A 14,959-nucleotide genomic window follows, 5' to 3' on the forward strand; every position below is an offset into this window, starting at 1 on the left:
GGGCAGTCTGAGCTTGGACTTCGGTCCAAATGGTTTACATGGTGGGCCATAACAGATGATTGGTCCACCCCTTGGCATTATTCGGAAGGTATTCCAAACTCGGGTCAGGCAATGTGGTACGCTTTCGGGCTAGTCCACTCTGTAGCACTAATTGCGTTCCTTCCGGAGCCGACCAAATCAGCTGATAGGGTTTATCAAAAAAATATATATATACAATACAACCAACTAACCAAGCTATATATCGAGTTATTATAAACAGGGTCAAATCACTCATATATATATATATATATGATATTGATATATATGTTGTGTTTTCATTTGTTTGTTTCGTCTTCATCGTTGTGCTTGTGAGTATTTACTATTTAGACTTTACTGATCAGTCCTTTAATTTAAAAAAAAAAAATACATCTATATACAGTAAATATTTACAAATTAGACCTCTCATTTTTACAGAACATAAACCCTAAACTTCGGTGGTCCTAAAATAATTACCATTCACCAAGTAACCGGAAAGGAGCTCTGCAAACCGGACATGCCAACTTATACAAACACCAAGAATCTATACATTGAACGTGAAACACGTGCCTGCATGTCACCAAAACCCTAACGGCGTCGTTTCTCCTAAACTCCTCCAAACAAATCACGCAAACATCCGTCGTGATCCCGCCGCCGCCTATCTTCCCGAGTATCATCGCCGGTGGAAGCGGCTCACCGGATTCCTCATCTCCGGCTGCCGCCTTCGGCAGTTTCGGGTATAGGAAGTAACACAATAATAAAACAGAGCTGAAGAAGAAGACGACGACGCATAGAAGCCTCAATGCGAACCATTCGCTCTCGGTTGCCATTTTCTCCACCGGGGAAGCATCAGAGTAATCACCGCAACAACTTATATCCATTTCTTGATGGTGTTCAGAATCCGTTCTGTGTCCTCCGTGAAGATTAAAGAAGATTTTCTGTGATAAATAAATAGATCTTATGAAAACAGATTTTTTTATAAACAATTTACTCAATTTAATCCAAATCATGCACAGTTTAATTTTTGGTTAATCCGAACGTTATCAATTATCCTAATCTAGAAGATAATCTGTTTCTTCATCCATCAAATTTGATATTTAAGGCTATTTTAAACACTTGGGGTTATATTAGGAAGCAGATAAGATTTACCCATAGAACCATCCTCTTGCATCAGGCTTAGAACTTGGGCCGACAAGGCCATTCCTCATGTCTCAACATCAAAACGTGTTAGTAGTTTTTTTTTTTTTGTAAAAATACGTGTTAATAGTTTCTATATAATCCCATAACTAGTACATGTTGGACTTGTCTTTAATTCCTATTTTTTTAATGGTTAGCCCAATCTCTTTTTGTATTATAATCATTTAGAGATGAACAAAAAATCGAGTTCGCCCTAGTCCTTTCTGACACGAGAATCGAGACAACTCTGAAATCATCGTTTCTTGACGCCGGTGGGATCTCAAACCGCCGGGGTCGAACCTCCCTCACTCTTGGTTGTTCTACTCCTCGTTTCTTCCACGTTTCCTCTGTGTTTGTCGTCTCTTTGGCCACCACCGTAACTTCTGTCGACGTTTCTTCGCGGAGAATGGTTATTGTCGAAAATTACAGCGTTTGGCTGCTCTTTTACGGGTTTGGTGTCACCAGATCCGACCGTTCTTGGGGGTTCCCCTGTCATCCTCTTCCACCGCATCCTTCATCTTTCGCAAACGCCGTGTATCAACATATCCTCCTACCACTAACGCCAAGCTTCCCACCGGCGATTATCAACCCCATTTTGGGGAGAGAATCGTTCGTCGCTACGGATCTGGTTTTTACCGGTCAGATCTGCCACCAACTCCACGTATCGCAAGCCAGAATCTTTCGTTGAAGCAGTCCCGTGGTGAAAGCTTTAACCCTAGACGACCTCTTCCACGATTCTTGACCCCGTATCCACCGGACAGGAGGACGGAACCGGCGCTCCTCCCTTCACTGGACTCAGCTCGGCCGTCCGCACATCGTTGCTCTCACATCGCCGTTCGTCTGTTTCACCGGAGCGTCATCTCAATCCTCTACGCTGAGGTGGGCCAACAAAGGTTGGTTATGGGTTTCATAAGCCCATCAGTTTTTAATTGTAACATTCTCAGCCCAGTTTCACAGCCCACTGAGAAGTGGGAGATCTTTGTCTATTTGGCCATTTTCTGGAAATTTTTGGTGGGTTCACCAAGGTTTTTACGGAAACGAATTTGCGCTCACTGGATTATTTCATAACTTTTCATTTACCGGTGGGCTCACCGGGACCATCATTATCATCATTTGCCTCCTTTTTAAGGAGTGATCTCCCTCCAATTCTATGGAGGTGTTTATCCATATCTATAACCGTCTTGCAATCTTGTGGAGCGGTCTGTTCGGGGCCTGAAGATGCAGCGGGATTCGTTTCGATGAGTTTCCGAGGTGTGGATTGGATGTTAACGTCACAATTTAAGGTGATTATCTCTCTGCTATCCGACCATGTCGGGAAGGCTACACTGACGCATTCAAGCACCATCTTGAGTTCGCTGTCATCTTCTTCTTTTGAAGATCTATCCTTGTTATCTTATGTTGTTGTAGTTGATGTTTTCAATCAAAGAGCATGGACAATTCCCTTTATCATTTGAAGTTTAATGAAAAAGTTGTGTTTCAAAAAAAAAAAAAAAAAAACCCAATCTCTTTTTGTTTAACTACAAATGAAGTTGGCATACTCAATGATGATCTTGCTAGCATTTTGTTCTGTTTTCGAATTGGTTTAGCTACTTATATTTGATTTGGTTTTCAAATTCATTATTTCTTTATAATTTCGTATTTAAACAGAACTAATTTATTGGGAATGCAACACTAATACGAAAAAGAAGTATACTTGACCCATGGTATTTATAACCATATCGTCATTGAAATGATTGTGCATGGTCATAAATTGAATTAACCCTATTTTCTAAATATAGAGAGAAAGAAGCGTAGACACATCTTAATATTTTAATAATCACAAAGTCAATAGATTTTTTTTTTTCTTACGTTACAAATGAAAACATTACACAATAAACACCAAACACATAGAGAAAAAGTCAAGGTTAAGAGAGCTATTAGGCAACAAGGCAACATCATGCCAACATCATGCCAAACCTTTATTCAAACACACACACATATCTCTTAACATCATACACACTTTTCCCCCAGTTTTCATGCATGCATGTGATTTACACCAGAACTCCTTCAACAGCTGCAGCTGTCGCCGCAGCTGCAGTTTGATCCACAGCTGCAGTTATCGCACTCCGTATTGTAGTTCTTCTCGCAACTTCACCAGACACACACAAAAATATTGAGATTTTGATAACTAATATGATATGGAAATTAAGGACTAATTAAGCAACCACATCGTATATATGCATGTAAAGGTAAAGAAGATAAGTTCTAGTGTTTACCTGCAAGAGTCACCACATTTGCAAGCGGAACCACATCCACAGTTAGAACCTGCCATTGCTTCTTTTACTTCTCTTTGGTTTAAACTTGAAATTTGTTTTTTGTCTTCTTCTTTTGATGCTTTTATTTGCTGTGGTTAATTTGAACATATGGAACTGCCACTATTTATAGAAGAAGAGAAATATAGATGCCAAAAAAGAGAGAAATATTCAGTGTTTGTATCCACCACACACGTGTCATTTCGTGTATGGATAGAATCAATAAATTCTCTTGGGAGAAGTTATCTACCACACAGAGCATTAAGCATTTCAACCAAGAAAAGTCATCAAATTCGTAGTCTTTTCATTTTTTTTGTCAAAATTCTTAAATTATTATAGTGAGAATCTGATAAATATTTTCTTAAATTAAAATATTGTCTTTTAAACTTGTTAAATTTATCTGCATCTATAATACATCATTTGATGCAGTTAAGCATCTAAATAAAAATAAGAATTAACATTTAAAAAAATATTGAGGAAATAACACCAACCTTTTTTTTTTTTTTTTTTTTTTTTTTTTTTTGCAATTCAATATAACACCTACTTGTCTACTGAGTTATTTTTCAACTATCTTAGATTTGTTCGACGAGTATCAAAAATATATGAAGCACGTCAAATTATTGGGAATAAGAAAAAAGTCGTATACGCAACAAAGAAATACGATTTTATTTGTAAACGGCAGCCGACCAAAATAAGAGGCATGAATCATGCCTCTTTCACATTCCTGACATAGTAATTTTTTGGTGGAGAAAATACCTTTTATTTTGACAATACATAAATATAAAATACTTTTTATTTCTCTTATTAGATCGTCCATGACCCAGGATACTTGTCTACGTTCTTCAACTAATCAATATTATGATTGATTGATTTGGATAAAGTGAAAGTTCATATCACATATGCAACTCCAGATCATATTATATGTATGGTGGCGCAATGGATTAACGTACGTAATAATGTGCCTATAATTTCCAAAAAATAGTAATAACTCAAAAGAGATACAAAAACTAAACTAGTCAACAGAGATATTGTCCAACTTCAATCTCTCCGATCCCTCCCCATCACCGTTAACAAGCATTTTCAAACCATTTTTCAACTCATCCACACCTTCTTCAAGAACCGCACAAACCGGAAAGATCCTCACTCCTCTCACCCTCCTCTCAAGCTCCTCCAACCTCTCATCCGCACCATCCTCATCAATCTTGTTCGCCACGATCAAAGACGACCTATCAGACAACCCTTCTTCGTGATACTCAAGCTCCATCACAAGATCCCTCAGCTGCTGCCACGGCGTCACACCTTCGCAGCCGTCTAGCCCCGAGGCCAAGTCCACGACGTAAGCCAGCACTTTGGTCCGCTCGATGTGGCGGAGGAAGTTGTGCCCTAGCCCTCTGTTCCGATGCGCTCCTTTGATGAGCCCTGGAATGTCAGCTACCGTGACTGAGAAGTCATCGTAGTTTACGTTTCCTAAGTTGGGACGCAGCGTCGTGAACGCGTAGTGGCCTACGCGGGGCTTGGCGCGCGAGAGCGCACCTAGAAGCGTGCTTTTCCCGGCGTTTGGCATCCCGACGAGGCCAACGTCGGCGATGCTTTTTAGTTCTAGTATCAAGACAGACTCTGTACCAAGGGAGCCGCATTTAATACTCGTGCGCTGACCATTACTATTACCGTTACCATCATCATCGTCAGAGTAGCCTTCCATTGTTCTCAACGTGGAGGTTTTAGCGAACTTGGTGCCTCTTAAGTAACGTGTAGCGGAGATGTTACCTAAACCTCCTTCGCCGCCACGTGCGATGATTATGCTCTGGCCTTCTTCTGTTAGTTCCGCAACGTTGTACCTGACTTGTCCTTCTTCAAAATCAGTTTCCTCTTCCGTGCCTACATGTAATGCTGATGCTACACTCTCTGCCTCGGATTCAGATTCAACAGAAGAATCTTGATCGACGTCAGAGTTTTCATCTGATGCAGGGTCGTCAACAAGTGTGCCAGGAAGGTCCCATGGATCCGAACTCTTGGGAGAGCCGACTTGGATCTGGGATGGAAGCTCACCCTCTTGTAGATGAATCACTGTCCCAATGGGGACTTGCAGGACCTGTTGGAGACACAAATAAGTTATAAAAGAATAAAAATAAAGAAGCAGAGGAACACTAGTGAGTGATATATATAAATAATGAACCTTGTCTTCTCCTCTGTTACCAATCCTGTTCTTGGAAGTTCCATGTCCAGCTTTCCCACCTTTCTGCAAAAAAACTCATAAAAAGGCTAAGACAAGTTCCCATCAGACACATTCATGAATAAGACAGAGACACATAAACTTACAACATGAGGTTGTAATCCGCTGAAGTCCCAAACAGCGTGTGTGCATTCTAATATCACATCACCTCCTCTCCCACCATTTCCACCTGAACAAACTCCAATTACATTAACATTCAACAATTCTTTCAACAATCAAAAGTTTAAACCTTTCAAACCTAACGTGTTGGCATTTTTCAGACACATCCACATTTAAATTCTAAATACACAGAGATCCGAAACATTCGTCTCTATCCCCAAAATTTTTGAAGAAAATTACAGATATAATTTTTCAAATTTATAAAAAAAATTTTTTTTTATAAAAATTACAGCCCCAAAATGAAACATAGTGTGTTGTCGGATTTGAGATAAGTTTCCTTACCATCAGGTTTTCCGAAGCGATCGGTACGACTCCGGCGGAGGCTAGAACAGCCACTGCCACCTTCGCCGCCACGTGCGTACAGAGTAAACCTATCCCTCATTCTAGTCTCCTGCACAATCACAAAGTCAATAGAAGAAGGCAAAAGAGAGAGTCTTTGTCTGCTGAGGAAGTGAAAAGATGATGAATTGACCTGCAAAGGCGTGACTTTGCCTTTCTTCTCGGTAGAATCTGAGTACAAGGCAGCAGGGTATGTCATCCATGGAGGATTTTGGAGTCTTCGGTTGGATGTCAAGTATCGGAGAGGAACCGCCCGCCTCAGCCACGTCATTTTGTTTCTTGATGGATCTCCGGCGAGCTACGGAGATAGTTACGGTGAGATAAGCAGCGGGGGGACTTTGATCGATCGGTGAGTTGCCGCCGTGGTGGTCGGTGAAGAAAACAGAGACTGAAGCCAAGGGTTTAAGCTTATGGGCTTCCACCAGATACGGCCCAATAAGATGAGTTTCAAAACCCATGAACTGAAAGAGTTAACAAATATGATTGGTAAAGACTAAATACATGTATCATCTTAAACTCACTTGCTTGGCCGTTCAAGTCGTAATGGAGTTTTTGAGTTTTCGGATATCCATGAATCGAATTCGGATAAAATAATCTCTAATACATTAAATACCATCCGTTTAGATATTTTTACACTTTAGATCGGATTATGAATTGGGCAAATCTCCAAAATAGCACTCAAAAACTAAAATGACCAAAATAGCACATTTCTAAGTTTATCCTTTGAAAATTTTAATTTTTTTATTTTTCAAAATTTGAAATCTTATCCCCAAAACTTCATTTCTCAACTCTAAACCCTAAACCCTAAACTCTAAACCCTAAACCCTAACCCATAAACCCTAAACTCTAGACCCTAAACCCTAAACCCTAAACCCTAAAATCTAAACCCTAAACCCTAAACTCTAAACCCTAAACCCTAAATCCTAAACCCCACCCTTTAACTGTAAACCCTAAATTTGTGACTTTTGATAAAACATTAAGTGCTATTTTTGTGACTTTTGACCTTGAGTGCTAGTTTGGGAACATAAACTTGATTTAGTGCTATTTTTGTCTTTTTCTCTTATGAATTCTGAATTCTTTTTTTTAGTTCAGATTCGGTTTTTACAAATGCTCAGGCCTAGTCACTTGTACTTCTCAAAACTGCATGACATCTTGAATATGTATCACTCAACATATATACATGTATATTAAAAAAAAACAAAAGAGGAAAAAGATCTAACTGAATCACTCCAACAGAACTTTGTAACTGTAACTACTAATAACCACAGAGCATTTCATCTAAAACTTCATCAAAAATCAGATCTTCTAGCTCAAGAGTCAGCCATTCAGATTCACCTCTAAGATTCATCCATCCATCACCCTTTGTAAAATCTCTTCCCACAATATCATCCAATGAACGATCACTATCCTGAGCTCCTAACCCTAAGAGGCTCCACTCGACTCTTCTCCAGACCTCATCAAGAAAACGTTTCCCCTTTGGATACGCAAAAGACAATGTTTTAGGGAAATATATGTGTGATTGGTTGCGAGTCTCGGTGATTGCTTCGTTAACCAAATCAAAGAGAAGCTCTTTGTTCACTTCTTCTTGTTCTTGTATGTTGAGTTCGTAGAGTAGTGATGGATCCAGTGGTTGTTCCTCTGAGTACCATTTTACTTCCTTGTATTCGTTTTCAAGGAAGCCTGAAAGTTTTAGAACCTTCTTTACATAACAGAAGTACACATCTTCATCTTCTTTTTCTAGAGAGTTTAAACCTAAACCTGTAGAACAAGCAAGCATGCATTAGAATTGAGATTTTCATATCTTTCTCCCATCAAAGCATGAATTATTTATGTAAAGATCGTACCTGGTGAGATTAAAGTCTCTGTTTCTTCTTGGCTTCTCTCCTCTTGCTCCTCATCTTTTTCTTCTTCCTTCTCTGTCCTTACCAGAGTCTCTGGTAACAATAAAGATTTCTTTGGTCCCAAGTTAGTATCTAGGTCTACAGATTTCCTTGCAGAACTGTCTCGGGGAAGTTCGGTCAGAAATGAACCAAGAACTTCAAGGCCTGACAATGACGAAACACGTCTGAAGAATTGTGGTTTATTCTCATCTCTCAAAGCTCTCTCTTTCTCTTCATGTGAAAGTTTTAAACTCTTGGAACGCAAGTCACCACCTCTTGCTCTAAAACTCTGTTCCAAGAGAAGAGAATATCTCTCCACAGAATCATATTTTGAGACTGCTACACACTTCTCATTCTTCTTCATTTGCTTTCGGTCTTTCAGTGTGTTCTTGAGCAACTTCTTGATTTTTCTGAATCCATTTATTACAGCTGAGCCATGAGAAGGTACGATTGGTTTATGTTCCTCAGAAGCGTCTGTTGAAACATTAAAAGTCAAAACGGCAGCGTTCTGCTTTGGAGCATACCAATTCTCTTTCTGCTTGTGCTCAATTCTAGCGGGACGTGAAGAGCCAGACAGAGGATACGAGCCTGACTTGGGTAAAACTCTTGGACTAGTCTTGATCTGCACTTGCTTATCAAACTCCGAGTTTGGGTCTTTTAGTATATTGACAAAAACATCTTCCTTGTTCAGGATTTCAAGAAAATCAACGTATTCGTTTACTTGCTTTGTTGTCATCAGCTTCTTCAGTTGTCTCGTTGGATCCTCCGCAGCAACACTTGGAATCTTTGAATCTTCGTTTTTAGAATCAAGAAATGGTTCTTGTTCATCAGCTTCACGCACCAAGGAATGAGTTCTTGGGGTCTTCCAACCTATGGAAACAGAGTAACCCATCATTCAACAATTTTATTTTCATTACTTCAAGAATGTAATAAAAACAATTTTACGAGATGTGCTTACAGATTGGACGGTTCTTAGTTCTCCAATTGTGAAAGTCAAGAACATGAAGCATTCCAGCTAACCAGCCAGATTTGTGATTATATTTTCCATGTCTTGGACTTGATTTCTCGCTTTTCAAATGTTTCCTCATTTGGAATCCTTTAAGTTACCTGTGAAGACAAGAGTATAACATCAGAGACGTATTAAAAAAAAACATAAAACAAGTCAGAGCAGATTCAGTAGCTTGTCTGAAACCGTCAAATCTCAAATCAAAGAACATTTTCTTGATCCGTTTTAATGAATCAAACCGTTCAGAAACAAGACTAATCAGTTAAAGAGTTTATGTCGTAGAAGCTGACCTGATCAAGAAGAGGAAGGAAGCTGGCTGCGAGAGAAGACTAAGCAATATGCTCTAGCCTCGGGCCAGAGAGATTATTAGCTACTGTTATTGCTTAACTCATTACAAAACTGAAGAGTGCTTTTAAATGATGCAGCGGAAGGTGTCTGGAAAAAGAAGAAGGAAAACGATGAAGACCGTGAAGACTTTTCTTTCTTCTATGTGGTTCTAACTTTACCTGCCAAGGATGGCCCGGTCTACCGGTAGAAAATCGTCAAATGTCTGTTTCATATATATAACGCTCACACGCCACCAGAAATAAATACATGTATACGTTCCTAGTATTTTCCAACTTATGATTAATTAGTTAATTAAAAGCTCCATAAATATATACAATGTTGAGAAACAGTTTATTAAATGTTAAATTAAATGTTGATATTTATGAAGTTTACTTCAATTCAGTCTTATCTTAGTTATTCTTAAGAAAACTTTCTCAAAACTTTCAATATTATTATTTTATTAAAATAAATTATTTAGTATACAATATCCGTTCTTTGTTTTATATGATGTTTTAAAAAAAATATTAAATCACACTATTGGATTTTTACATGCAAAGTATTAGTTTGTTTTACAGAATTAACTTTATAGTATTAACTAGTTTAGTTGGTCAAAGAGTTTAAAATTCAAAATAAGACTAGCTAGTTTGAATGTAGTTTAAGTTTCTAGAATTTTGTGATTTCTATAAGATAGAAACCACTTGCGCTGGTATAGTATGCTCACCAACAAAGTAAGATGAGTGTTTGTGGCAAATTGTTAGATAATACTATTTTACGGGAAGTAGGCTATCCTTTTGGCTGCTTAGACTTTTTCCTACATTGTTAATTCCTGTCAAATGTTTATAGGATGTTGTATATCTAACTTCATATATATAATAGGCACAGTCCAACTAGAATGGATTTTTAGTTAGCAGATGAGCATGTCTAATCGTGATCAACTATATGTTACTAAAATAATTTTGAGTAACGGATGTATGTAAGCCAGGATTGACGTGAAAGCCAAGGTTGACCGGGAAAATCAAAACCCTAGTCACGCTTTCGTATTTAACCGAATGGAAGAAGACTTCTACTGCTTAATATTCAAGTGGAAACATAATAACGTTATTGACCATTGGCGTAGTTGTTTTCGTTAACAAGTTGCCACCAAACGATGCATATTAATTTGTTGTTTAGATGTTTACTTAAAGCAAAAGAAGTGGAGTCTCAAATTAAATCTTAAACAAAACGTAAAAAGAATACGACGTTAGTGACTTTAATTGGACCGGCGTGATTAAAAATAGTAATATTCACAATTTTCACAACCAAAGTATGCCACCAAACTCACCAAAATGAACTAATAGGCATTAGAATACATTTTTTTTAGATTATAAATTCTTGCAATATCAATGACGTATGAGAGGGAGAATGGTGGGGGTGGGGGGGGGGGGGGAGAGGAATTATGCAAGTTGACGAGATATTGAAGAACACGACGCCTCAGTGGTGGTTTCGCACGTGGTAGTCTCTTAGCTCATCTGATCGTCAATATCACGATGATCCAACGGCGATGGCAATGTGAATTTGTGGCTCTTTTGACTTTGTAGAGTTTTGTTGCATACAAATGTCTTTTAGCCCATAAGATACTTTCCTGAATCAGCCTTTCCTAATTTTCCGCAGCTAAGTTTGTAAGGACTCATAAGGAAGTCTCATACGTGCATTTTACTTGCAATGGAAGTTCACGTGTAAGCCCATGCACGATCTGAGGCGTGTATTTTCAAATAACTCGCCATGTTTTCCTTTGCAATTTACTGTTTCTTTTTCGTTTATATGTGTATAGAAACGTTATGTGTGTGGAAGTGAAATTACTATTGAAAATTCGGATTAATATTTAGATAAAAAAAAGATTACTATGCAAATATAATTTAAAATATCATATGAAGAGAAAATCGTACAAAAAAAGAACAAAATTCAACTAAACAAACGTGTTTGATCTTTCTTTGCTCACACACACGAGGAAAGACTCCGTCATCGACTTCTCTTCATACGGCCACTAGAACAAGCGCGTGTAAGCGCGAGTTTACGACTCTTTAGTCAACGCTTCTTGCTTTGTTAGACTTTTTTTAATCTGCTTCTGTTGACAAAAAAAATCTTTTATTTTCCTTCTCAAATTTTTCAGACAACCCGAATAGTATCTCTTATATTTTTTTTATATATATTCGTCCCTGATACTTATATACTAAAATCATTTTATCTATCACATAAGTCAACTCTCTATCTCTCTCTTTCTTCTCTGCAATGAATGAGCAACTTCAATTGTAATAACAGTTTAAATTTTCCTAGAATATTTTGAATTGAGCTTTTTTATATTGCAACTTTTCTTGATGGGTAACGGAGTGACAAAACTGAGCACATGTTTCACAGGCAGAGAACGTTTCCGACAAAAAGACATAACCTTTCAGCTTCCTGATCCTCTAGACGAAGGTCTAGGCCACTCCTTCTGCTACGTCAGACCCGACCAAACTCTAACCACTTCCTCAAAAGTCCACTCAGAGCTCGAAGAGACCACCACCACCGTGTTCCGTACAATCTCCGGCGCCTCCGTCAGCGCCAACACCGCGACTCCCCTCTCAACTTCTCTCTACGACCCGTACGGCCACGTCGACAGAGCAGCCGCGTTCGAGAGCACGACGTCGTTTCCTTCTATCCCTCTCCAGCCCATCCCCAGAAGCTCCGGCGATGATCCGATCGAAAGAGGGTTCCTTTCGGGTCCCATCGAGAGAGGTTTCATGTCGGGCTCGCTTGACGACGACGGGGACGGGATTGATAACCCGAGCTCCGATCATCACTTCCAGCGTAGCTTCTCTCATGGTTTAGCGTTACGGGTCGGGTCGAAAAGAAGGTCTTTGGTTCGGATACTCCGTGGAGCAATCTCGAAGACGGTTTCTCGACGGCAAAACTCGGTCGTTGCTCCGATCAGGACAGAGAAGAATCTTAAAGAAGGGACTTCAAACGATGACGTTTCGGTGGAAAGCCAGAGTCTTCAGTGGGCCCAAGGAAAAGCCGGCGAGGATCGAGTACACGTCGTCGTTTCGGAGGAGCACGGTTGGCTGTTCGTGGGAATATACGACGGGTTCAACGGTCCAGATGCGCCTGATTATCTTCTCTCTCATCTTTATCCTACGCTTCACCGGGAGCTCAAAGACTTGTTGTTATGGAACGGTCCACATAATCATTGTGAGCGACGGTGGAGATGTGAGTGGGATCAGGAAAAGCAAGATCTTGACCGTCGATTAAAGGAACAGATCAAACATAGAACCGGGTCCGGGTCGGATCGGTTAACGGACCATAACGAAGTACTACATGCATTGTCGGAAGCTTTGAGGAAGACGGAAGAAGCGTATCTAGACACTGCTGATAAGATGCTGGAGGAGAATCCTGAGCTAGCTTTGATGGGTTCTTGTGTTCTGGTGATGCTTATGAAAGGTGAAGATGTTTATGTGATGAATGTTGGCGATAGTAGAGCTGTGCTTGGTCAGAGATTGGAACGGATCAACGAAGAAACAATGATAAAAGGTTGTGAGGGAGATCCAGGTTTATCAGCTTCTCAGCTCACTGTTGATCACAGCACAAATGTAGAAGAGGTAAATGAACGAACAATGGCATTCGTTGCTCAATGCATCTAAATCTTGGTGTTTCAAAATGGTATCGATTGTGTGATGTTCTTTATGGTTCTTTAGGAGATTGAAAGAATCAGAAACGAGCATCCGGATGATGCTAGCGCGGTGACGAATGAACGAGTTAAAGGCTCCTTGAAGGTGACAAGAGCATTTGGTGCTGGTTTCCTAAAACAGGTAATAATTATTATTCATCATCTCTATGTTCATGAGATTGGCTAAGTGGTGATCTCAAAATTTTATTGCTTTGGTTATGTTATATTTTGCAGCCTAAATGGAACAATGCGCTTCTAGAGATGTTCCAAATTGATTACAAAGGGGAGTCTCCATACATCAACTGCTTACCGTCTCTCTACCATCATAGATTAGGCTCCAAGGACCAGTTTTTAATACTATCATCGGATGGTCTCTACCAATACTTCACAAACGAAGAAGCGGTTTCAGAGGTTGAGCTCTTCATCACATTGCAGCCTGAAGGGGATCCAGCTCAGCACCTTGTCCAAGAGCTTCTGTTCAGAGCTGCTAAGAAAGCTGGTATGGTGATGAAGGTTTCTTACATTGTGTTTCTGTTCGAACATCTGTTTTAGTTAACCAACTTTGTCCTAATTGATATTGTTTTAATAATTGTAGGTATAGATTTCCATGAACTGCTGGAGATACCACAAGGAGAACGGAGACGGTACCACGATGACGTTTCAATAGTAGTGATCTCTTTAGAAGGAAGAATGTGGAGATCTTGTGTGTAAAAACAAGTCCCAATCAGCTTACATACACAAAGAAGATTGGTGTAGTCTCTCAATGATGTATAATGTTAATAAAAAGAAAAAAAAAAGTTTTGGCAACTCATAGGTGATCAGAAGATTATAGTTGTCTTAGATTAGTGGTCTAAGATTTGATTCTTTGAATTGTTAAGTTGCTTGCAACTGCTAACTGTATGTGACGAAAGAAGTAAATGAAGGAATTGAAAGAGGTTGTTGGTTAATTGTTAGTATGAGATATGTATTGAGTAGCAGTTTGTGGTTCAAGAGAAGTTATTCAATTTTTCTAACATTTATTTCACTTATCCTTTATATATTAAAAAAAATCATTGTAATAATGCATTCACACTATAATAGACACGTCGCAATCTCACAATAATTTGATAATAAATATGCTAACATGTTCACACTATATTCATAAATGTGTTCATTATGTACTTTGCGATTTTTTTTTAATATAAAACTCACGTACATGGTTCCAATAAAACTCTGGATTTTTAGGTTCGAATAAAAATAGATAACGAATCAAAAGCTAAACTATATATATATTATTTTTATTGTTTACGGATAAAGTTGAGCAAAATATTCATAAATTTTGATTCGATTCGTTATCCGTTTTGATTTGAACAAAAAAATATAGATATCTGTAACTCTACGAAACAAATCAAATACTAAAATACAATATCCAAAAAAGAAGCAAATCACAAATACCAATATTTTTAGGAACATATATCTAATTCGATCTGTTATATGCATATATATATACACATATATGCAAAGAATTATATATATTATACTTTATATCAGCTTTACAATATTTTTATGAATTAAATTTATTATATTAGGAACTAGAATTTAAAAAGTTAAATAATGTTTTATTTTTGTAATAAAATGTTATTATTAAAAATTTCAATTATTTTTAAAATTTTATTTTATTTACGGATCATCGGATATTCTTTAAAATTTTAAAACATTTCGGATATCCGAGTCACCGAATATCTAGGTGGCTAAAGATCGAATTGACACGAATGCTTCCAAATACCCAGATATTCGATTTGTACCCACCCCTATTTACGAATACAATTTTATTTTCTTTATATGTAAAAAATGACTAATGTCAAAGCCTTT

At 38.4% G+C, this 14,959-nt stretch overlaps 4 protein-coding genes and 1 long non-coding RNA gene across 5 annotated transcripts; 1 reads left to right on the forward strand and 4 right to left on the reverse strand.

Moving 5' to 3' along the window:
• Window positions 1–488: 488 nt before the first annotated feature.
• On the reverse strand, window positions 489–896 carry LOC106410286 (RING-H2 finger protein ATL39-like). The gene has a single exon (XM_013850783.3). It carries the CDS (start codon window positions 894–896, stop codon window positions 489–491), a length of 408 nt encoding a protein of 135 aa, XP_013706237.2.
• A 2,081-nt stretch (window positions 897–2,977) lies between these two features.
• LOC106409003 lies at window positions 2,978–3,882 on the reverse strand. The gene is made up of 2 exons (XR_001281903.3): window positions 3,447–3,882; window positions 2,978–3,319 (listed from the first exon to the last, which is right to left on the reverse strand). It is a non-coding gene; the product is annotated as an uncharacterized LOC106409003 (long non-coding RNA).
• Window positions 3,883–4,375: 493 nt separating this feature from the next.
• LOC106407724 (probable GTP-binding protein OBGM, mitochondrial) lies at window positions 4,376–6,735 on the reverse strand. The gene is made up of 5 exons (XM_013848598.3): window positions 6,347–6,735; window positions 6,157–6,265; window positions 5,802–5,884; window positions 5,659–5,721; window positions 4,376–5,574 (listed from the first exon to the last, which is right to left on the reverse strand). Exons 1-5 carry the CDS (start codon window positions 6,482–6,484, stop codon window positions 4,495–4,497), a joined length of 1,473 nt encoding a protein of 490 aa, XP_013704052.2. The 5' UTR covers window positions 6,485–6,735; the 3' UTR covers window positions 4,376–4,494.
• Window positions 6,736–7,344: 609 nt separating this feature from the next.
• LOC106407679 (protein TRM32) lies at window positions 7,345–9,970 on the reverse strand. Its single transcript, XM_022705790.2, has 4 exons — window positions 9,390–9,970; window positions 9,052–9,200; window positions 8,058–8,963; window positions 7,345–7,971 (listed from the first exon to the last, which is right to left on the reverse strand). Exons 2-4 carry the CDS (start codon window positions 9,179–9,181, stop codon window positions 7,469–7,471), a joined length of 1,539 nt encoding a protein of 512 aa, XP_022561511.1. The 5' UTR covers window positions 9,182–9,200; window positions 9,390–9,970; the 3' UTR covers window positions 7,345–7,468.
• Window positions 9,971–11,553: 1,583 nt separating this feature from the next.
• On the forward strand, window positions 11,554–14,132 carry LOC106362208 (probable protein phosphatase 2C 4). The gene is made up of 4 exons (XM_048765651.1): window positions 11,554–13,040; window positions 13,137–13,250; window positions 13,343–13,607; window positions 13,704–14,132. Exons 1-4 carry the CDS (start codon window positions 11,781–11,783, stop codon window positions 13,817–13,819), a joined length of 1,755 nt encoding a protein of 584 aa, XP_048621608.1. The 5' UTR covers window positions 11,554–11,780; the 3' UTR covers window positions 13,820–14,132.
• The last annotated feature ends 827 nt before the right edge of the window (window positions 14,133–14,959 follow it).

Source organism: Brassica napus, chromosome C8, assembly GCF_020379485.1.
Source record: "Brassica napus cultivar Da-Ae chromosome C8, Da-Ae, whole genome shotgun sequence".
Taxonomy (NCBI): Eukaryota; Viridiplantae; Streptophyta; class Magnoliopsida; order Brassicales; family Brassicaceae; genus Brassica; species Brassica napus.

Excerpts from the sequence above, each read along its gene's own strand:
- LOC106410286 (XM_013850783.3), bottom strand. The coding sequence starts at position 896 with ATGGATATAAGTTGTTGCGGTGATTACTCTGATGCTTCCCCGGTGGAG.
- LOC106407679 (XM_022705790.2), bottom strand. The coding sequence starts at position 9,181 with ATGAGGAAACATTTGAAAAGCGAGAAATCAAGTCCAAGACATGGAAAA. Across the intron at positions 8,964-9,051 it reads AACTAAGAACCGTCCAATCT|GTTGGAAGACCCCAAGAACT; the intron begins GTAAGCACATCT and ends CTGTTTCCATAG. Across the intron at positions 7,972-8,057 it reads AGAGACTTTAATCTCACCAG|GTTTAGGTTTAAACTCTCTA; the intron begins GTACGATCTTTA and ends CTTGTTCTACAG.
- LOC106407724 (XM_013848598.3), bottom strand. The coding sequence starts at position 6,484 with ATGACGTGGCTGAGGCGGGCGGTTCCTCTCCGATACTTGACATCCAAC. Across the intron at positions 5,885-6,156 it reads TCGCTTCGGAAAACCTGATG|GTGGAAATGGTGGGAGAGGA; the intron begins GTAAGGAAACTT and ends GAGTTTGTTCAG. Across the intron at positions 5,722-5,801 it reads GCGGATTACAACCTCATGTT|AAAGGTGGGAAAGCTGGACA; the intron begins GTAAGTTTATGT and ends GTTTTTTTGCAG.
- LOC106362208 (XM_048765651.1), top strand. The coding sequence starts at position 11,781 with ATGGGTAACGGAGTGACAAAACTGAGCACATGTTTCACAGGCAGAGAA. Across the intron at positions 13,041-13,136 it reads ACAGCACAAATGTAGAAGAG|GAGATTGAAAGAATCAGAAA; the intron begins GTAAATGAACGA and ends ATGGTTCTTTAG. Across the intron at positions 13,251-13,342 it reads GTGCTGGTTTCCTAAAACAG|CCTAAATGGAACAATGCGCT; the intron begins GTAATAATTATT and ends TATATTTTGCAG.